The 23,656-nt window shown below is 41.9% G+C and overlaps 1 protein-coding gene across 2 annotated transcripts in view; it reads left to right on the forward strand.

The window, feature by feature from the left end:
* PDZRN3 (PDZ domain containing ring finger 3) overlaps positions 1-23,656 on the forward strand; it is a 131,097-nt gene that overhangs the window by 92,690 nt on the left and 14,751 nt on the right. The window contains exons 1-2 of one of the 2 annotated variants that reach the window (XM_032120879.1): positions 9,029-9,286; positions 23,155-23,408. In XM_032120879.1, the coding sequence (XP_031976770.1) occupies positions 9,218-9,286; positions 23,155-23,408 (323 nt within the window). In that variant the 5' untranslated portion in view covers positions 9,029-9,217. Of the gene's footprint in view, positions 1-9,028; positions 9,287-23,154; positions 23,409-23,656 lie in introns of those variants that run through there. The other variant, XM_032120878.1, reaches the window with a different exon arrangement.

Consider the following 23,656-nt stretch of genomic DNA (forward strand, 5'->3'; position numbering starts at 1 on the left):
AGCAGCACAGAAAATTGTGTTGATCATCATACTGGCAACCAATGTAGTGTTTTAAGTAGGCAGCCCTATCATCTGGGCTTCATCTGTGACTTAATTAATGCTTTCATAGGTATATTTCTCAGAAATCCAGAGTCTCTTCCCCGCAGCCATGAAGTGATTGTGCCTCTAGACATGTATGTGCAATCCAGTGCATTCCCATCCTGAACAGAGTTTTCTGTCATCACCATGGTCAGGACAGACAGGAATAATTTGAAAAGACAGCACAGCACTCTGCAGAACCCTCTCGTTTGAGGAGAACAAGGATAGGCAGGGGATAAGAAATGTCATTGAAATCTTATTTCCCATCTACACCTGATACCTCAAAACAGTCAAACCACAATGCAAAACAAAAATATTTAAAATAAATACAGTCACACCGTAAATCACACAAACTTTCAAGTTCTGCATCCCACTGTTATGCTGCAGTCATCCACCAGGATGAAGATTCTGGATGCTTAATACGACTTTGAAAGAAACACAGCCACTTATTTTGTCTCTTAGTAGATAATCTCATCAATTAATATTTGCATTCTTACTTCCATTCTGTCTGTAAAACTCTTACCAAGGACATTGGTCTATTTCTGCAGAGAAATGCAAAGAAACATCAGTCTGCAGGAAAACTGTAATGCAGTTTCTGGATTAGGGAAAACCAGCAGCTCTGAGGCTTCACTGGAAATGACAAGATTAATGGGTCTTCCAATAGGAATGACCATTTCTGGTTATGATTCCCTGTGTATTTTGCCATTTATTTTATCAAATTTTTATATTTGTGTATCCATTTCAATACTGCCTGATCAATACTACTTATCAGAATGTGTATTTTGAGGGGAGAAATGGCAGAGGAAGTACAGCTGAGGGATAACTCCATGCAGTTGGCCAATACAAGAGCCTGCTTGGGTAATTTATTTCTTTTATTAAGGTAAACATGTCACCTCCTATTGACTCACAGAGCTGCCCAGAAATACAGTGCTAGTAACAGGTGGAAATCACTTCCATTGCCACTGAAGGTAAAGCCAGGTGATGTGACCTAGAGAAGGAGCAAAGTTAGGAGTTATGTGCCCTCCAGCGGGGATTAATCCTTGGACTTGATGATCTCAGAGGTCTTTTCCAGCCTAAACGCTTCTATGACTTTCCTCGTTGAACCAGAATTCCTTGTTCAAGATGAGCCAAGTTAGGCATAGAAAGTGTCCTTCTTGTGTCAGAGAAGGCATTAATACTTAGAGTGTCTTTTATCCAATCAATGTTTTTGCAATAGGATTGATTTTACAATGAAATGAGACATGAACCATCATCGCTGCAATTCCATGGGCTGGTGAGATTACATTGCAAGGAGGAGAAATGGGAAGCAAAGGTGATGCTGTATTGTTGGTGTGTTTCATGAGCTAAACAATGGAAATCTGCACTGGGTAGGACTTGAATCACCCTCTGTATCCTCCCATAGTTTCGAGATTGGTGGTGCTGGGAGAGCACCAGTGAATTCCCAGCACAGACACAGCCTGGCTCTGGGGTTGCAGCCAGCCAGAGTCCCCATTTCCCTCTGTTCCTCTCCTCTTACCCCATACACCTGATCTATTTTACTGTACTTCTGCTGCAGCACAGACTCTGCTGCTGCCTCCCGTCCCCAGCAGAGCCACTGCTGTCCCCTCTGAGAGCCCACAGTGGAATTAATCACACACACCAGCTCTGGAGCTAATGCCAATCTCCTTCAGTGAAAACACGTCTTCCCCAACTTCAAAGACAGAAATGAGCACTTACATTTCCTTTGTTCCTAAAAGACTCGAATCCTTTCTCATTGAAGGTCTGCTCGTCTCCTGGGTCTTGCCTGCATAGGAGCTCTAGCTGAGAATTAGCAATCAAACTCCTCATTGTCCACCTGAACCTAGAAATGAAAACAAAGGCAAACAGATAAGCAAATCCTTTCATTCTGGCTGCCATTTACCATTAATACTTCATATTCCCACATATTCCTTTTATCGGGTGGTTAATATAAAACCTAGTGAACCATAGATGGCATTCCTGTTTTGTTCTGTTTCATATTAAGTGTGGAGCAGTAAAAACTGAGAAATGAAAGTTAACATCTTTTCAAATAGAAGTGGCGTAAAATTCTTAATATGAATACAGTAGCTAAAACACAGACGTGAAGACTGTGATCCTTAGCAGGCCTTGGCAGTTTCTGGCCATCAGTTATTAAGCGTTATTCAGCTGACCCTAAGGGGAGTTCATCAGAAGACATTAAGGTCAGAGAGTAGAAGCACTTGGACACAGTCAAATGGATTTTACACCTTTGTATCTCTCTGACATTGCTGTTTTGCTTCAGCAAACTGCCAAATATCAGATATATCCTACTGGGTACCTTTCTAAATCACTTCAATTTTCTTTGTCCCTGGGCTACAGTTATATGATCAGGAGCCAAAGCTATCACAGGCTATGATATACTATTTTACTTGCTTGTTTGTATTAGAATGAACTTTATTAGCTTTTGGGGCACATGTCTATCAGTTTTCAAGATGAAATACTATGTCAATAGTTTTTATGCAGCATTCAAGTCCACTGAATCATTTGGCATTCTCTGAGATTATTAAAAGTGTATTATCACTTTTACAGAAAACGTTCTTATTTTGAAATAACCATCACTCAGAGCAGCCCGTGGTTACCAATACTGTCTCTCTAAAGTGATATTTCACAGCAAAATCAAAATGGGGATTGATGCTCTGTAAGTAATTTCAGATTTGAGAGCATGTGAACCTTATAAAGACAAGTGTAGAAGTAACATTTGACTCCACACTCCTCTACTTCCATTATCCACTTTCTTCCTTTAAATCTTCCTAATTTGCTATTGTGTATTCTTGTAACTGCTAACGATAAGCACAGCACTTTCACCATGTAAAAACTGACAATTTGTGCAAGCTTAAATTTGTCATTCTTCTTAAATAGAAGCTGTCCAGTTAAATAACCTGTAAAAAAATTACAGAGATTCGTTTGGCTGTTGCAGCATCAAAACCAGGAAATCAAAGATGCTTTTTTGTGAGGAAGCTGAGGTTTCAGCTAACATGGAAGAAGCTTTTAGAACACAAATCCAGCCTATAATGAGATTTTCTCATTTCCTTGCCAGCCTTCCGTACTTTTGGTCTTGTGGTTCGCAGTGGCTGTTTCCATTGTGTCATGAATGGAAAAGGGACGAGGGATTTGAGCTACAGGACAGGGAGTGTGATCTGCCTCCAGGTCCTTCCCTCAGTTGGGCATTGCTAGGCTGGAAGTGTCGCAGCTGGCAGATGGTGATTTTGGAGCTGCTTATGCTTAGGTGAAAGAGCACTCCTTTTTGATTAGTTCATTCTCTGGCCTCAGCAGCTCAAACCCTGTTTCACCCACTTCCATCACTGTGTCATCACTGGAAATGCAGCTTGTACATCCTCAGGCTCAGGGATCACCTTTTGTCTTCAGCTTTGACCAAGACCTCTTGGCACTGCCGCAGTCAATGCCCAGAGAGGCAGCCCAGGGAGGGAGGAGTTTCTTGGTCCATAGGTCAGCTCTCCTGGTTCTCCCTGTCACAAGGTCTCAGTGGCACATTAAACAGTTATTTACCCTATTCCGACCTCATCGTTCTGCTTCATGAGAGACTGAATTAACACAACAGTGTTGTATCTGCTGGCCCTGCAGTGCTTACAGGGATGGTGCTGTGATGCTCCTGAACATCACTGCCTTTCTCGAGTGGCATAAATTACAGAGATACTGAACTGTTAGAGAGCCTCAAGGACAGAACAGTTCCTTCAGCAGTTTAACAATAAGTATCATTTCATTTAAGTTACTTCTGAGGATTGGAACTCTTTCAGAGATGCTAAGTGGAGCAAATAAGGATCTCAAGACTTCAGCATTAACTGATGGGAATAAAGCCAAAGTTTTACATTTGCTTTCACATCCTCTCTTGTGGTATGTTTTAGTTTAAATATTTTGGCTCAGTCTTGAAGCTTCCAATGCATAGGCAGATTGCTATGCCCACATGCAAAAAAACCCCACCAGGATTGAGATCTTTTTGCTGTTATATTTAGAGTATGTATTTAATTATTGTGCCTGCACGATGCCATAAAAAATCCTGGTTTGCTTTCACATATTCAACAAAGAACTTTTCAGAAGGGTATTTTTAAATTAGATCCACACTAATTACATGTATTATTAAGAACCCAACACTTCACAGCTATCAGTGGGTTGTATTATTGAACATTTTCAAATAAACACAGGGAAACAGAACTCAGTCTGAACACATTCCCAGCAGAGGCACTCGAGCTTTAATAAAGGTAACCCAATGGTTATAATTAAAAAGCACCTTTGCACGCTTTGAAAAATCCCAGATACTTAACTTTAAAGTATGGTTGTGCAACACAGTTCTCTGTCACACCACTGTGGGTAACCGTAATCTGTACAGTTCCATGACTTCTGTTTATTTAACACACCAAAGCAAGAATTATTTATAAAGTCACAGCTGTTCTTTTCCTTAGCTTTTGTTTCTCACAAGTCTTAAATATTTGTAAAAACAAGAAAAGTAATTAAAGTATTGATACATTAAGCAAATGCTTCCCTAATCACACTGCTTAAATAGGAATCACTTTTTTAAACAGAACTTGCTAAGTATATGTACAGAAATATAATGTTAAATAGTTACTGCATAGTAGGAAAGCCAACTTGCATTTAAAGAAACTAAATAAACAATGCCAAGCCATCACTGATATCGCAGGCAGCCACTCCAGCATTAGGAACTCCCAGCCCCGAGCTGGGTTTGGTGTGTGGCCAGCTCTGTGCAGGAGCTGTGTGCCATCTGCTCCTCGCACAAAGGACACGAGTTTATTCTTGCTGGTGGGAACTGCTGTCCAAGAGCCAACCCTTGGCAGTGCCAGTCCCTACCCTTGAAAAGCTGGCAGAGAGTGCTTTTTAGCCTTTGAGTTCTCTAATAATGATCCCCTCCAGGGTGCAGGTCCCTCATGAGTGCTTCATTTCCCTCTTTATTCTGATTCACCATCCTGTGCAGACGGGCAGGACACCTGAAGTGCATCAGTCTCCTGTGGATTCCCCCTACCTGCCAGCACCTGGCAGGCTTAATCAGAGGATAAATCAAACATTTAAACAGCAAATTTTGTATTAGGTTTGTAGCTGCAAGATGAGAGATTGCAAATTGAAGCTAAGACACATACAAAAGCAAAACCAGCCCGTGGTCTGTGGCAGCATTCCCTCCTTGTCTCCAGGACCTCCAGCTTCCCGGGGATGAGAGCAGCACCCTCCCCTTTGTAGTGGCCCATGCAGTCTGGCTGCTTCCCACCTTCCTCTGTTTCCTGGGAATTAGCTTTTGGACACAAAAGCAAATGTCTGATAGTCGGAGCCAGGTTTTGTGGAGAAGGGGATTTTGCAGCCGTGGTCACACGCAGGCAGTCAGGGAGTGAGTAATCTAGATAAATGCTAATGAAAGCTCTTGCTGGCACCTTGTGTATTCAAAGGCTATTTCCTATTGTTCCCAGTCAGCTGGCTCGCTGACTTCCCATTCAGCCTGGATTGCTCAGATTCAGCTGGGACCACTCTAACATTCCCATTACACGTGATATGAACCCTCCACTGCCGTACATTTGGTTAAGCTCATTATCTGTGGCCCTGGCGAGACCACACATGACACATTGTTAGCGCCGATGACAGGTCCCATAACGAGCTGCCTGATGTGGACACTCCAAGGGAAGCCGATTTACCTGCCCCAGGTACAGCAGGTGGTGACGAGGGTTCCTGTAAGGCACCAGGCTTCCTTGGTTAATGTGTTATAAAACAAGTGTAGTCACACCATTAACATCCAGCCCATCCCAGCAGCTCGTGTGGCTCTCCCTGCCTCAATGGGTCCAGCAGTGAGGAGCACAGAGAGCATCCCTTTGTTCCTGATATCCATCCTCCCACTCACAAAGAGCCATTAGGAAACGGAGCCTTCTCAGACCTTCTGGCATCACTCACCGAACTCGTTTAAAGTCTCACAGGAATTAAATTGGAAGCCTGTACCAACTTTGTGCTGAGAACACACAAATTGCAACAGCTTAGGAGCTGACCAGATTTAGCAGATTTCACAAGGACAGCGCAAACCATCCCTGTGCCAAACTTCAAATTACGTTGATACTAAAACCCTCTCAAAGAAAGCATCCCGAATTTCAGAACACAGGCAAACTTTTTCTTCCTGTAATATTACTCCTGGAAATAACTGAAACTTCAGCTCAAGTGTACCATTAAAGGCAGAAATCAACACTGGACAATGCCCAGAACGCCAGTTTACAGCCCAAATGTTTAAAGTTTGGCAAAGTGCAGTAAAAACTAGTCTATATTGACCGAGGCAGTGCTACCATTTTTGCCTGTGAGATGAACAGGGAGATGCAAGTTATATTTCAATAATGGAAACATCTCCAGTGCAATGGGCACTGGCCTGGCTCCAGGAGCAGCTCATTTACCAGGCTGAAGTCCTTGCTGCTGGGGCTGTGTCAGCTGAAGAATCCCAAACATCACATTTATGGGACCCTCCACTCACACATCAAAATGAGTCTTCTGCTGGGCTTACTCTGCTGGCCTGACTTAGGGGTTATCTCTCTGAATCAGGTGAAACATTATCTCCTGTAGTCTATCACGTTGCTATAGGGAAATAACAAATAGGTGTGCTTCCGTTGAAACTTTGAAACTAGAAATTAAATATCCCCCATGGTTCTGGTTTATTTCTAAGCAGATCCAGCTGCATGCTATTCCAAAAAAAAAAAAAAAAAAAAAATCCTGACTAACCTCAGCCACCTGAACAGAACACTAACATTTATTTAAATAGCATCTAGTATTTGGGGAGAAACTAAATTGCATTTCAAAAGAAAACCAAAATCACGGACAACATTTCTGGAAGCTTTACCTTAAGTTGCTTAATCAAATTACATACCCAAAAAATTATCTAATCAAAGCCATAAACTTTTTTACAATTTCCATAGAGTCTGAGGGGTTTTCTTTATTTAATTCATTTATCATCATCATCTTTTTCTGCTTTTAGGGAGTACTAGTCCCCTCATCCAAGAATTTTCCAGTTGTTCAGGATCCACAATCACTGGCTGTCAACCAGCTTTGGAAAAGCCTGTGAGTGGCATATCTGACCAGGGATAGCCTGAAACATTCCTTGAGGGCAGCAGTAACATCCAGGCTTCCTCTGCCTTGCTCCAATCTTGCAACTTCTGCCACCATGGCAGCAGTTCTCTCAACAGGGGAACAGCCAGTCACAACTCAGGGATAAAGTTCCTACTTGCTTTTGGGTGTTTGGCAGGGGTTTCAGTCAAAGGTGGGGTTGGAAGGGACCTCTGGAGATCATCCAGTCCAACCCCTCTGCCACGGCATGGTCATCTGGACCAGGTTGCACAGGGTGATGTCCTGGTGGGTTTTGAATAATCCCAGAGAAGGAGACTCCACAATGTCTCTGGCCAGCTGTTCCAGGGCTCTGCCACCCTCGCAATAAAGAATTTTTTTTCTTATATTCAGATAGAACTTCCTGTGTTTCAATTTGTGCCAAATTGTCCCTTGTCCTGTCACTGGACACCGCTGAAACGAGGCCCCCTTTCTTTCTCTTCTTTGTTTCTTTCTGTAGGCAAGCAAATTTTGCTACCAAAATTAAGCCTCAGAGTCAAGGGAACCCTTCTTGTCAGTCTCTATTTACTAAAGTTGTACTAAAGCATGATCTGCATTGCAGTAACTGAATATTTTAATGCAAACTATGAGTCAGTACCATTATGGCAAGAGCTGAGTATCCTACAATATAACCTCAGCAAACACCTGTGTATAGAGTTTGGACAGAAAAGATGGTCCTTGCACAACATTTCCATTGTGACCCACAGAAACTCGCTGAGCAAATAGTCAAAACCAGTTAGATATCAAGGGCACGGGATCCATCCAGGTTCTCCATGCACTGCCTGTGGGAATGGCAGCCTTGCTCTCACTCTTGGCTGCTCTCTCATCTTCTTTATGGCAGAATGAATTGCAGTGAGGTTATAAAAATGCACCCCCTTCTGAATGCTTAAACAACTGGGAAAATTACGGTCAATCCACACTCCCAACACAAGGCAGTGCTTTCCACAGACTGGAAAATATCCATAAAGCCTATGACTTACGAGTACTTCTCTAGCTCATTGGGCAAGTTCACTGCTGTCTTATTCTTTACATCTGTGGTACAGGTTTAATGCAGATCTACGCACTCAAATGCTGAGCAGTCATAAATGCCATACTGATTTTATTGTACATATTTTTATAATCTCATAAAGTTTATATTTTTAATACCACAGATAATCTGTGAACCTGCCATTTACACCACTCAAATACACAATGGGAGTCAGTAGCATAAATGGCCATTTTTCACTTGGAATACATATTAATCTAAAGCTAATCTATATTAATACAAAACACTCTTTTTTGTTGGGTGTTTTTTGTCCCTAAATCCACATACATTCACATATATCTTCTTTGCTTTGCAGCCAGATCCTAAGGCTGTGGAGGCTTTTGGGGACAGAGATGCCTTTCTCTGTTGTGCTTGTTAAACACCCAGTTCAGTCAGCCCCTGCTGTAAAACTGAGGCTCTCAAATAGCACCACAGTCCAGGAGGGAAATAAATGCTACTGAGCATATTCAACTTCACTGTGGCTGAGTTCTGTACCACGGCATTCATTTCATTGTGCCTTACGTTTAAACCCCGCTTCCAGCCTGCTGAAATGTGGGAAGAATTATCCTGAGGGACCGTAGTAAAACGCAGTCGTGTTTATTTGTAATTGCTACAAAATGGTTTACAAAATTGTTAGTGTCCTTTATTATGCCTGCTACTGAAGCACTTGCCTGTTAATTAGAGAAATTTCAGCTGTCATAGCTGGCAATTATAGCTTGTGTATCACTGTCTGTTATGAATAGTCAATGAGAGCTGATTAATATGCATGAGTGGCAGTATATAGCCGTGCCTGGGCGCCGGAGAGGCAGAGGGAGGGAGCGCTGAGTGCTGGTGACGGACCGAGCTCCGCGGCTCCCGCTGCGCTCCCAGCGCCCGCTCCAGCCGCCTCACCTGCGGCTCCCAGCCCGACCTGGATGTGTGCTGGCCACAGACATCGCTCTGGCTGCTCGGGGGAATAAGGAAGATCCTTTCTGCCACTTGAGTTTAAACATGGGATGCAGTTTGTGCACTCTGCAGAAGCCAGAAGAGCAGTACAAGTTACTGTATGAAGTTTGTCAGGTAAAGAATTAGATTTTTGTCTCTAAAAGCAAATGTTCTCTTTCAGGCTTGTGACCCCTGTTAAGGGCAGGGAAGCTGGAGTACCAGGAGCTGGAAATGAACGGGGGTTTGCCTTGTTTGAAATGTGTGTGATAATGATTGTTTTTAGGCTGTAGCTTCCCATTCACTTGTGCAGAACATTAAATATTTAAATGTAGCTATTACACATCAAACTTTTCACAAAACTTTTCATCACAAAATAAGACTGTGTTCATTTCTCCGGTGTATACGAGGTAAAATTTTTTGTCAAGGATCGTGACTTGGTCACACACTCCTTACACAAGTTGGGAAAGATGCACGAGGAAGGTTTTGTACCTGTTTACAAGTACCTACAGCCACTTGTTTGTGTGCAGTGCGTTCACTGGTGCTCAGTCTGCTCTGTAAGTGCCTGTCACTGGGAGTTTGTATTTGGTTGTTGTAGTTTTACACACCAAGGTGCAAAACCTATCAGGTAACAAACACATTTGACAGCAGATTAAAACTACTGCCCTACAGATCTTTATAGACTAAATTACTTATATGACTCTTCTGAGGAGTTTTCTGTGAATGTATTAACACATCAACCTCTGTTACAAGGATTTTATTTCCTGTTTCTGCTCTTCCTTCTGCCTGCCTCTGAAGTTCCCTACTCTGTCACATCTACAGTACAGTTCAGACTGAGGCAGTGAGATGGAACCCTGCAAAGTGACGGCCAAGTGTTTCAGGATGTATTCCTGCAGATCTTTTTGGAAACACTCTCATAGGCTTATACACTCATAGTTAACACTGAAAAGGTGAAGTGGGTTGTCTGTACAAAGACTCTGGATGGACAGACACTACCCAGATCCTTCGAGCTGTACTTTTACCCCCTTGCCATTCCTGAGGTGGTTTAGGATGAGTGACAATTGCTGGGTGACATTCCCAGCGCTGCTCTGTGCTGCCAGCAGAGGGAATTGCGCAGCAATCCCATGTCCTGCTGCCTTCCCACCTGCAGCTGATCCCAGATACTGATGTCACTGACAACAGAGTGAATAAAAGATGTGGTCTGTATGTTATGCTAGTAGGGAAGTGATTAAATTTTAACCACGTAGTTGTGATCTAATTCTCACTCGCTCACCCAAAGGACGCTGACGTTTTGCAGCATAAAAAAAACCCTGTGGGAGCAAATAGAAAGACATGTTGACTGTCATTTCTATTTATACCAGCACACTTCCACTTGCTAAGCTGCTGTGCATGTGATGGGGGGAGGAATTTTAGAGGGAGATAATCAGATTTTTCAGACAGTGTTCTGAACTGAGAACCAGCTGCAGAGGCTGCCTGCAGCAGCACACCTGGGGCCAGGTATGGTCTGTGTGAATGCTCTGCTCAGATACAGCAGTGGCTGTGGGAACTTCCTTGTCCTGCCAAGTTTTTGTGCAGTCTGGGTTTGGGGACTATCAGTGAGTCACATTCAAGAATGCAACAATCAGGACAGACTGAGGCAGCACCAGATCACGAACGTTGTGATTGCTCAGGAAGCTTGCTCGATTTTTGTCATGAAGGGAAGGTGGCAGAGAACCTTTGCAACTTACTGACATCTCCCAACAGATGCAGGACAACATTCTTTAAATACATGTCCTGAAATCAGTCCCAGGAACAGTTCCTGCTGATATCTGAGATGACTGAACTATCCAGTGCTGGCTGCAGGGGCAGGAGTTTGGATTTAGAAATCAACCTGCAGAGTGCTGCAGCCTGGCTTCCACAATATGTGAGTGCCCATTAAGTGCGGAGGTCTTTTGGGAAACTGTTGGAATACCCTCAGTTTCCACAGAAGTGAGAGGTGCATGTAATCCTGTAAAACTGGGATTTCTAACATAGTAAAACCTGAATTATTTAAGACTGTAATCCCTGATTATTCTAGCATATAAATAACTGTGCAAAATTATTTTAACAGGGGTCTACTTTGATTTCTTTATTTCGCAAGATAAGAGGGAGGGAATCCTGTAGCTCATGGAGCACATCCAGATAATTATATGTCACTACAGCTATAAAAATACGTCCTCATGTAACCTACACACAAGAGCAATCACTTAAAATTTAACGGTGAGGGAGATGAAGAATCACTGTCATTTAAAATTACAGAATATAGAAGATAAAAGTTTCAAAATCTGCCAGCACTAGAAAATGTCTCTTACAGTGGTTTTGTGTCATCCATGTAACCCTAATATCATGTGATAAGAAGGCATTGCTATTTAAGAAGTCTGAGTTAGACAAAATTTGCATAACTTGGTTTTAGGGAATATTGAGCATTGTTATAAATAAATCTCCTTAGCCTTATTTTTCAAAAGTTCATGACTCCAAGATGTAGGAATTCAGAAAACACTTGAAGGAATTAATAATAGTACATAACTGTACTTTCTCTATTAGGCCAAGAGCTTTAGTGTGGCTGGGAAATTAATGCTTCAATGAATTACAATTCCAGAAGGTCCGGTACGGCTGGCTCTGTAAGTCCTCATAACAGTGAGCACAAAGAGGATCAAATATACCAGGGCTCAGGCTTTATCCCTTCCTCATCCATAGATAATTCAAAGAGATCCTCTTCATTAAGGGCTTTGGCACATTGCCTACAATTTCTTTTTGGGCTGCTGTGAGCTTAATGATGCAGAACAATGGTCTTCCCTCTTGTTGAGCACTTACCTTATTGTACCTTTAATCACATAATAAAAACCAAATTAAGACACCTCGTCATTAGAGTCTGTTGTAGCTGTGCATATCAATGCTTTGTGGTACAAACACAAAGGGGACTGTGGCAGCTTGGAGCCTTGATGCAGAGCCGTGTCACCAGTGATGAGCGTGGCAGCAATGGGATGCATATTCTATCTTAGGTGTATCCCGAGGTTTACTTCCCAGTTGAATACAGTATATGAAATGAAGTGATACATGCTATTAGATTTTTGGGTGTCTGGTCAGATGAAAATCTTCAGAAGATTAAAAGTTGTGAAAATGGAGGAAGAAGGGGGAAGAAAGAAAACCAGAAAATTGGGAGGGTGTTTTACCCCAGGTTTTCGATGTGCTTTTCTCAATGTCATCAACTCCTACATAAACAATAACAGAAATAAGGGCTTTTCCCTTTGTATGAAAATTTTTGGGGAACTAAAAAGTAAACTCCATTGGAGGAAACTTACAGAAGAATGAGTCATCTGAGAGAGAGCTTTTGAGTTTGTAAAATGAAGTAAAATAAGATTAAGCCTGCAATTTATGGAACTTTCTCAGCACCTGTTTCACACTCAGCACACGTTGCCCGCAGTATGGGAGGTAAACACACAGGTATGGGAGGTAAACACACAGTGAAATCTTTTCCTAAAGGGACACAGTGTTTTATGGAATCCTTATGGCATCACAGAGTGGTTTGGGTTGGACGCGACCTTAAAGAGATCTTGTAGTTCCAACCCTACTGCCATGGGTAGGGACACCTTCCACTGGAAGAATTTCTGAGGATATCAACATAGAACTTTAAACCACAGATGACTCTAACCTGCATGGGCAGTGCTCAAAACTGTTCCCTGGGATTTAAGATGACAGAATTCACCCGGTGCTGGCTGTGGGAAGATACCATAAGAACAGCCCATCAAAACTGGCACTTTCAGCTGAGAAACCCTGAGATAAGTGAGCACAGAGCCCAGCCCCTTCCTCCAGGCTGTCCCTCCAGGATAAGGACAGGCTGGCAGGAAACAAGCTCATGTTGCCGCTGCCCTTGGTTCAGCTGAGCCGAGGTCAGAAGATTCTGCTCCGTGATTGTTGAGCTGGCACCTCTCACGAACACTAAAGTTCATATATAAATAAACAGTTGTTGCCATGATCTTTCAGAGTGTCAGAAACGTGAAAGCCTCTCTCACATGCTCCTGGCCTGGCACATCCCCGAGACACAGAAAAATGACAGTGTTGGTAAAAAACAATAGTGGGCAAGTTGGATTTGTGTTTTAAACCAGACTGAGATGCTCTGTGGGCAAGGTTATATAAGCACCAAGGTCACACACAAATTCTGTGCTAATGAGAGGTCAGCAGTGATGAGGAACAAGCCAACAGTGTTTTCCATTGGCAACTTCCAGTGGCAGTGCTTGTGGGGGACTCTCCTCCAGCAGAACTCCCACACAAACCCTGCTGCACTGAGCTAATCACCAGAGCAGTTCCCTTCGCCATCAGAATTCCATTCACACGTTCAGGCCTGAGAAAATGAGACTAAAGTAATCAATCAGTAAGAAAGCCTAATTCAAGGAAACAGTCTAACTAGACTTAAACCTACTGAGCAATGAGGTTATCCTAAAGCAGAGCCAAAGTGAAGCTTGCCAAAATAAACATTCAGCTCTAAAAAAAAAAAAAAAAAAATCTAATCAAAACTGTAAGATTTGGAAAACAGAAATAATTGCCTCTGTACATATGCTTTTCACACCCTCAAATTTAATTGGGCAGCCAGAGAATTAGTTGTTTTACATTTCAGTAGTTTTCCATGTTAAGACCAAAGTGGTGGTGCCAATTATGGGGAACTGCTCTACTTGAAATACAGTGTATGGCTTCAAGTGCTCTGTACGTACAGCCCATGCTGCAGCTGAAATTAACACTAACACTGAAGTCCGATTCTGTCACTTCACTACCATTAAACTTGACCTCAGTAACAGTTGTGAACCTATCACACTTACTTCAAAGTAGGCATGTGTTTGCTTAAACAAGATGTTAATTCCAAGGGCTTTGTTCTAGACAGGGTTTTCTACTGCAGAATTAGTTCAGCTGTAGAAAAACTCTGCTTGACAGACTGGAGACTCATAATCTTCAGAAAACTGCCCTTTAATGATCGTGGCGCCTGTCTGTGGCTTACAAGTCCCCTTTCTTAATTAGACATTTACCAGAAACTGGCAATTGAAATTTTCCTCTTCACTTGATGATGAATAATGCAATGCCTCTGTTAGGATTTCTCTGGAAGATATTCTTTATTGTAAAGTTAGAGGAATATTTTGGCCATTAAAGGAACATAAACAAGATGCCATATGAAATAAACAAATGCCTAATGGTCACCTGTGATATAAATGCATAATTTGACCTTCTCTGCACGTGAAATGTCTCACTGCTGCATAATCTTCCTAAAATCTACAGTGCCTTTCGTCTTTACAGTGGGCAGATAAAATGCTCAGCCATAGCATGGATTTATTAGGATGGTGGATGATTGAAGGGATGAGTTTTGTGATGCTCTACACTTACACATCTGTTCAATGTTATGAAGCAGGTGGCAGGAAGTCACAAGGGAGAAGGCACTAGGGGACAGTCACTCTGTGCTTTACTGTCACATGTCAGACATGGGCTGGGAAAAAAGGAAACATATGGAGTAATGAAAAAGTGCAGATTCAATAAACGTGTTTTGTTGTGTTCATTAAGAATGGAACAAAAGGTGAGGCTTCATTTTCACTGGGACAGGACAACTCTGCAGTTACACGAACACTGGGATTGGTCCTTGCAGAGATTTGGTGGGTAAAGGGAAGCAGATCCAAGTGGCCCTCCAGAACTTGGTGGCAAGTCAGGGATTTGACAGGAGAGGGGCAGAATAAATAATATCAAATATACATAAACATTAAATACTACAATACTCACTACTTTAAGCAGTGACAATTGAAGAAAAATTTCCTATTAACACTGAATATCCACAGGCAAAAAGCCAGATGCCTCCATCCAAAACACAAATTATCAGAATCATGGCTGTGTTTTCTTCCTTGTGTCCATACAGGGATAATCCTGGGTAGGGACATGGAGGTGATTGGACACGTTGTCCACTGGCATAGGAACTGGGCGCTAATATATCAAAATTATCCCAAGTAATAACAAAAACTATAAATGAAGTGCAAAAAGAGTGGGGTTTGCAACTTTAAACCAATATCCTGTACATTCCTTCGAAGTGAAAACTGAACATCATTTTAGAGAAAGCAATTATTCATATGGAGGAAGATCACAGCTGATGAGAATTTTTAAATTTGGCAGAGCTGCTTCAGAGTGCAGCAGAAGCTCTTCTATCTGACCTGATGCATCTGTGTGACTGCCATCAGTTTTAGCCAAAGGCAAGGAAAATGAAGGTGTTTTTATCAATGTCACACTATGAGAACTCATGGCCGTGGCAGCACGGACTGCAAGGGTGGAGGGGGGTGGTGGTGGGACTCCTGCCTACACAATCCCTTCTGAGGTTCGTTTTCTTTGCCCACTTCACCTCTGCTTGTGGAAGATCCAAGGTGACAAAGCTGCTAAAGCAGCAGCACCTCTCACTGACAAACCCACTGGGATCTGTCACTGGGCTCCCACAGAGCAGCACTGGGTGGGTGTTCTTTCCATCTTTTCTTGGAACCAGCTTCAATAACCCTCTTTAACACAGGTGATCTTCAGAGCTGTCCAAAATTCCTCTTTCCCTGTCCTGCATCACTGAGGCATTTGTGGAAGAAGGGAGGGAGTGGAAAATGGACTTAAAAACTACAAACAATGAACAGTGTGAAAATGGGATGCTGGGAATTAGAATGATCTTAAACATGTCTGGGAGATGGGATGTGAGGTTTCAGTTGTGCTGTGCTCTGGTGTGACCTCAGGCAGATCACTCACTTGTTCTGTGTTTCATCTTTGCATCTGTACGAGATTCCTTTTGTCTATTTGCTTGGAGCAGGTCTCCAGAGGCAGCACTGGCTTTTGCTGCGTGCTTGCATGGTCTGATTTGCTACTAAAATATCAGTATTGTTTGAAATCCTGGTCTGGACACCAGAAACTTGTACTACTTTGATTTTAATTGAGGCATGGTATTAAATATTGCCTTATCAAAGTGTAAGTGCTGGAAGGCCATAGCAGAGGAAAGCTCCCTCCACCAAATCTTAGTCTTTGACCATTCCCTTTTTCTGTGGGGAGAAAGGTGCTGCCCTACACAGACCTTTGGTCTGATTCAGTACAAGAATTGGTTTCTTATGCTGCTCAAATTCAGCTTGAACCCACATAACGTTGCACCCTCAACTAAACAGATTAACCTTCTTCATGCTGTTCACTCTCATTGTGTGTTATTTTAAACATAAATAGAGAATACACAGCCTTTTTAAAGGTTTAATTCATAAAAACCTGTATTTTACTGTACTAGGTGAAAACATAGACACAGGGTTTGCCTCTTGGGAAAAGCACACGTGGGAAGGGCGAGAGCATTTCCCAAGGAGCCACACTGGAGGTGCAGTGCTAGAGGTGGACAAAGCAGAGGATGTGAGAAAACGGGTGATTACACTTGCTGAATCCCAGTCATTAGTAATTCATGATTATTTATGGCTCATTTGTACCTCACTCAGAGATCCCATTGATTGGCCCCCTCTGGGTCACGATGCAGAAATGGCAGAGAGAGGCATTAAAAGGGGAGGCCTGTAAACTTCTGGCTGTATTTTAGATGGACCTGGGTTATTAAGCCATGAAAAGATACACAAAAGATCACTTAAAAAAGAGAAAAGGAAGAGCATTTCTGCCCTGATATAAAGTCATTTAACATAATGAATGCATATTTAAGAAAAAAAGGGCTCTGAATAAACTTTACTTAGAGTGAAAGTCCAAGAGTCTCAGAAGCCCCAGCATTGCTCTGTTTTCATTGAAGCAAATGATAAAATTCCCTGTGGTTTTGTTTTGAGTTGTGATCCACAGGAGCAGAGCCTGAGAACCCAACCAAGAGCATCTTAGTATGCTACAGACAGTCCTGGCACTGCCTTGGTAATACGTAAATGTGCTAATTACCAGCAAAATAAAAATTCCTTTATTTCCAGGGTCTTTCTCCCAAGATTTTCCATTTGCAAGTTAACGGTTTGGAGAACAAATGTATTCTGTGCTCTTAAGTAAAAGAATTTTTCCTTGGTCTGCACTGTTTTGTCATGGATGTCTCACAAGGCAGAAGGGAAATGCACACACATGGAAACAGTCTATTACTAAACAATATAATTCTGGGGTTTTGAAAAAGAGGGAGACTGTACATATCAGGGAAATAAAAGAGGGATTAGATGGAGCTGCAAGAAGAATTAACCTATATTTTGAACCTTTTCTCTCCAATTCCTGAGGAAAAGGGGGGTTATAAAATAGGCTTTTTGCTGCTCTTGCTTCCATAAAAATCTTTAAAGTTGTGCTGCTTTTTCTTAGTATGCAGACTCTTTAAGAACTTGCTAAAGAAGTGAATCAGACCATAGAGAGCATTTAAAGGGAGCAGAGACGTCTGTAGTCTAACAGAACTAGCATTTTTATAGTGCACTTCCCAAGGATTTGCATGAATTTCTACAAAGAAAAGCTGCTTACTCATTCTTAGGCAAAAGAAGTTTTTTTTCTCTGTGACATTTGTGAGGCATAGAAGAGCCAAGAAGCTGTACAATGCATACAAATGTTTATCATTCATGGCATTAAACCTGCAGAAATCAGTCTAAATTGATGAAAAAAAATAATTTTCTTTTACTGAAACCCTTCTGGTTTCTGCTGTGTGCTCCCAACATCCCGAAAACAATGTTACACACTATTGAAGCAAAAATAAAGTGCAAAATAATTATAACTAAACTGTTCTGCACAGGGATTTTCTGGCTTTCTCAACCTTTCAGTAATTGCTTCCACCAGTGCCCAAAATCACTTCATCTGTGCTAGTGCAGATGATGTTTGCTCATGCCTGAGTGCTGAACTCCTCCGTTCTCTGAGATGCTCCCCACTTTCCTTCTGCCAGCCTTGTCCTAGGACAGCCCTGTCCCAATGTCCCCTCTCAGGGCTCCAGGGGCTCCTGTTTGTGCTCCTGCTGTGGCTGCAAGTGGGAAACTGGGAACCAGCTCCAGGGACATCCTTCTCAGGTAGAGAACCCAGGTGTGTTAATTCTGCTCTCACAGGGAAAGAGAAACCACCACTACTGGAGTTTCCATAAGCGCTGTATCAGAAGGAAAAGAAACTAAGAATTGGTGGCAACCAGGAGGAAATGTTGTCCACTTGTAAACAAGTAACATAGTTTGATATACCTGAAAGCCTCTGATTTATGTCTGTCATTAAAAAGTGGTAATTAATTAGTCTTGTCTTCCCACCCAGGGAAATAAAGCATGTAAATCACTTACCTTGCTCAATAATTAAACAGCAGCTATTGATAAAATGACATTTATGTAATAGTGCAGCCATGTACTATCCTGCCTCATACCTCAAATGAAAATAAGAATGTGTTTTCTAGTAACTGAGAACAATTCTGTCATCCCAGCCTTGGCTGCAAACTCCCATTGCCTTGCACAGGAGGTCCAGCCTTGTCCTCACAGTGTGAAGGCTGGAAGGCTCCAGCCTCTGGACCCTGTGCCAATTCTGACCTCAGGAAATTAGCATCTAAACAGTGGCACTTGGCTCAGGAATCGCTGGAGGATCCCAAACCTCTCAGTAAAATAAGTGTTAAACTAAAAGCACCTATATAAAGTATAAAAACATGAGAAAATGTGTCCTTGCAAAAGGTATTTCACTGTGACATATCCAGAATTAATAGAGGAAGGGGATTTCAACAGGAAGGGTGCCAAATGCCTTGCACAGCTCCAACAGAGAGAAGCCATTGTACATCCAATACCTTACACATTCAAGCACTGGAAAATTATATGGAAAGCCATGTCCTGGTGAGGCAGAGCAAATTCTTCACAAGCCTAAAGAGAAATGAGGTTTTTCCTATTTGGTTTTTTTTTTTGCCTTTCTCCTTGTTGAGAACATCACTGATCACAAATCATCACTGATTTATTTGTTCTTTCTGCTTAATGTGTAGCTACCAATTGAGAGAGATTTGAGAACAGACTCAGGAAGGCACTTGGGTCTTACCAACGCTACACCCATCAAGCTCCTACTGCCTGTTTTTACCCTGTTATCTCCAAAGTAGCACTCAAACTTTTCCAGCCTTTTTCATGGCTCTTAGGAGTTTGATCTCAAACTATATCCACATATTTGTTGCATTCACACCTCCTAAGTTATCATGGGATGTTCCTTAGCAATTCCACCTGATGTTTAGGGTTCCTCAGTGAAGTTCTGCTGCTTCCATTTGGGGCCAGATAAGCATACTGGGGTTTTTTTTTCTTTCCTTCTTTTCATTAATTCCTGCTTATTTTTCTGACCATTTACATCTTGGAAATAGGAATTGATGAGAGCTCCCTGATCAAAATGAGGGTTTAAGACATCCTTTCCATCTATTTGTTTGCTGGGATCACCCTGTTTGGATTTGTGCCATGGCCTCCCCTGTTCCGCCTTTGGGCATCATCTCTCTTTTTCTCAATTACAAATATACATCACTTCTACCTTAATTGACAGCATTTTCCTTTCCATTATCTCAGTTTGGCCATGGAATGCTGATGGCACACTCGGCTTCATAACTTCTTGCTTTGCTGTTAATATCCTCTCTCAGACAGAGCCTGAACTGAGGCATTGCAAAAGCAAAACACCCCTTGGCTCCAGTGAGCATCAAATCAAGCTCAAGTGACTATTTTATTTTCATTCTGAGTATTGAAACTCCCAGGAGACACAGACCTCCCAGACAGGATTAGGCCTTTTTTATCCACGGGTTTCTTGCTGCCTCTACAATGTAGATTTTAGGTGGGGTCCTCTCCCCAGCCTACTTCAGTGCAGAAGAATATAACATAGAGTACAAACTATAAAATAAAATACTATAAATGCTATTCTATTTCATAATCAGTGCATAGCTTCTATTAAAAAATACAATAAAATTCAAGCATCCCTTTCTTATTTACTGTCTGGTCTTAATTCAATGTATTTGTGTCCCTCCCTCATGCAGTGGCTAAACCCACTATCTGGCTGCACCACAAATTTCATCCAAGTCCATTCAGCTCAGTTTAACTCCAGTCACTGCACTTTATCTACAGCTTTCTCCATATTCAGTATATCTCCAGTGCTAAGAAGGTCCAAAAGCTAAGCATTTCACCCTTTCAGACAAGTTAATTTATCCATCTTTTGTGCCATGAAAGATCCCATTGTCTCTGTCACATGGCATGTTCCTAAGAAATTATGCATATTTGTCGTTTTTGGCAGTCTTCTCAAGCCTGGATTTTTTTTCCCCCTGTGTTATTTCAGATGTAACTGTTTATAAGGAAAAAAACTGCTGAGCACAATTCTCAGCATTAGGAATAAAGTCTATGAATATAAGGTGCCCCCCCCCCTTTTTTTTAACAAAGCAAAGCCATACAGATTGATTTATTTATTTTATTATGTGTTTATTGGCTTTTAAGCACTGGGAATAATTATTTGTCAGTTGTGACAAATTTTCCAGATAGAAACTAACCATGTTAGTATCACCTATTTGCTAGGCTCAGGATTAGCCACAAGTACTGACTCTGCACAGACACCAGAAATCAGGCCATTGAGATCATCCCAGGATATTTCTCTTCTGCATCATTTTTGTGCTACTAAAAATAAAATAACAATACCTGCTACTTTTTCTAGACCAAAAGGCAATTTATCTCTGTTATGCATAAGCAAACTTGGGAATTACTGCTTTTTATTATCCAAATATTTAGCATGTCCATCCTCACTTCTCTTTAATGGAAAATGATATTATTGCTGTGCTGAGATGGGAAATACTTAAAAAAAAAGTAATTACAAACTATTCACTGTTCATTATTTACCCCATATTATAGCAGTCACTGCAGGTTTTTTAGGAACCAGATTCAGAAATGTAATTCCCTGCTGTAAATCACTTTAAAGCATATTTTTGCATCATTGCATTTTCTTTCATCATTTGTTAGTGCAGTTCTGACCACGTCTCACAGATCAGCGTCCGGCACAGTGGCCAAGGCTGCTGATCAGAACAGGAACCTGCAGAGCTAAAAGGATTCCACTCAGCTGGGGTTGAGGAATCAGTCTCTTGTAAGGGATCCACAGACTGACCCCAAAACCATTCATCGTGTGAACAGCTACTGTCCAGAGAATTGTTTGCCTAATATGATGTGGGTGCTGCCACAGTTCATAGAAATACTAACTTCTAAAGACAAAATCCCTAACCATATCTTTGAAGTGGGTTAAGAAACCCATAATAACAGCAGTACAGTGACTTATACTTTCATTTCACTATAATCATTGTCATCTTATCAAACCCATGGTTTAAAATTGTATACACATCAAATACAATTCTGCTTGTAGAGTTACCAGTTTACCAACTGAAAGCTGAATACCAGGAAGTTACAAACCTTTTCTGTACAAGGTCCCTCTACAGCAGTAGAGGTTTTATATTAAAATTCAGCTGGCTCATCACCCCAGTTCTAAAATCTGATCCCATGTCCTTCTTCCTGGCTGTGCAGCACCTTCTCTTTTTCATGGCATTATCAGCTTGCAGACAACATAGTCAGGAAACTACTTGGAAATAATTCCTGTAGTAACAATTTATGACACAGTCCAGCCACCACCTGTTCCCTGCATGACATCAAACTGTCCTTGAGGTTATGATTATTTATGTAACAATTGCATAGGAAAGCACAAAGAGGATGCCAGGCCATGGATTTACAGAAATAAAAGTGTCCTAAGGAACCTAAATTAAAATGCAGGCCTGTACTAAGCTGTCTGTAATCCAGGTTCATTACAGCATTTGGGAATGAACTGGAAATTTGTCCTTTGCAGGATTTTACCAGGTTTTACTATAAAGATGGAGAAAGGATCTCACATAAATAGTTTCCTGCTCAAGAGTTATTCTGAGAACATTTCTGAAAAACACTACATGCTGCAATTTAGATTATTTTATTTTGATTGCTTGTTGGGTTTAGTTGTACCAAAAAAAAAAAAAATTAGGATGCACACAGTAAAATGTGCAACATTTAATTTGTAGCAAATAATAAAACTCAAACCATAATCAGCATTTCCTTTTCCCAGAGAAAACATTACGCTGAACCTAATTTTACAGCCGTACAAACTGTTTTAAAGTAATCTGCTCAATTGGGTGAGTTAATGATATTTAATTTGACCAGGCCAAACTTTACACGCTGTGCATTACTGGGAGCAGTCGTGTGCAGTGCAAGTGTTTGTGTAATGTAAATGTCATGCTAGCACCTTCCATCTCAGCTGGCTTCACTAAAATCCTGGTGTCATCACCTCTCTAAGGTAAACCCAAGATGACAGCAGAAAAAGTGTTATGTGCACAAGGTAAATCAGCAGGAATTTAGCCCTTTCAATCTATTCTGCACTCGAGTTAACCCTCTTTATATCAGCCAGCTTTTTGCCTCGGGCAATATGTTAAGCATGGGCTAAATTCAGTTAGTGTGCTGAGTAATGTTCTCATTCAGGTGGCCCACTTATTTTAATGTGACTAAACATGGCATTACAGTGTGTACTTAGTGCAGTGTGTAAATTCTCTTCTCAGCCCCCCAGTTCCATGGCCTGGCATGTCTAGTGTTATTTCTGTCCACTACTCTAAAATGGAGTTTTTTAGTGCAGTGACTGAGTACCACCATCATGTTTCATCTGAAAAATTGTTTATCAGACACAAACACATAGTTTTGTAGTTTCAGTTTTGTTCAGCAAAAAGGTGAAGAGTCTAAAAAGCAAATGAAAACTAGAAAAACTGGGGGGGAATCAATAACATGTTGTGTTTGAACAAGGGCTGAGGGATTTCTAATCTGCAAGAAACAAATGGGATGCTGGTTTGTACTTCACCTCAAAGAGCAAGCCCAATAAAATCTTACCAAAATACAAAGCAGAGCAGAAGATTTGTGAAGTTACTGTAGCGAGAGGGGAAAAAGCCAGAGGAACAAGATTGCGGGGCTCGTTCCTGGCACTGGCTGCTCGTACCTTGGGATGGCTGGAAGCTGAGATGGGTCCCTGATGGCTCTGCTGCTTTCTCCCCGCAGGTCAATGGGAAGGATTTATCCAAAGCCACCCATGAGCAGGCGGTGGAAGCATTCAAAACAGCCAAGGAGCCCATCGTGGTGCAGGTGCTGAGGAGGGCCCCGCGCGCCAAGGCCTTCGCCCCGGCCCACGACCCGCAGCTGGTGGATGTGGCCACCCAGACCGACATCACCTTCGAGCACATCATGGCCCTCAGCAAGATGGGCTCGCCCACCCCACCCATCCCCGTGCTGGACCCCTACCTCTTGCCTGAAGAGTAAGTAATGCTTTGCTGAGCCTCAAAAATCCTTGTAACGTGGCACATTACAAGTAGTTCACAACCTCACCTTCACTTGCTGGTAAACATGTAATCCCAGAAGTAGCCAGGATTCATCCACCACTGAGCCATAAGTCACCGCATTTTCATTTTTCCTACACATTAGCAAGACATTACTCACATGAGTAATGCCACTGAGTCACAACATGGCCTCATAAAACTCTTTTTTTGCTGGCATTTGATGGATA

This window comes from Corvus moneduloides, chromosome 11 (assembly GCF_009650955.1).
Source record: "Corvus moneduloides isolate bCorMon1 chromosome 11, bCorMon1.pri, whole genome shotgun sequence".
Taxonomy (NCBI): domain Eukaryota; kingdom Metazoa; phylum Chordata; class Aves; order Passeriformes; family Corvidae; genus Corvus; species Corvus moneduloides.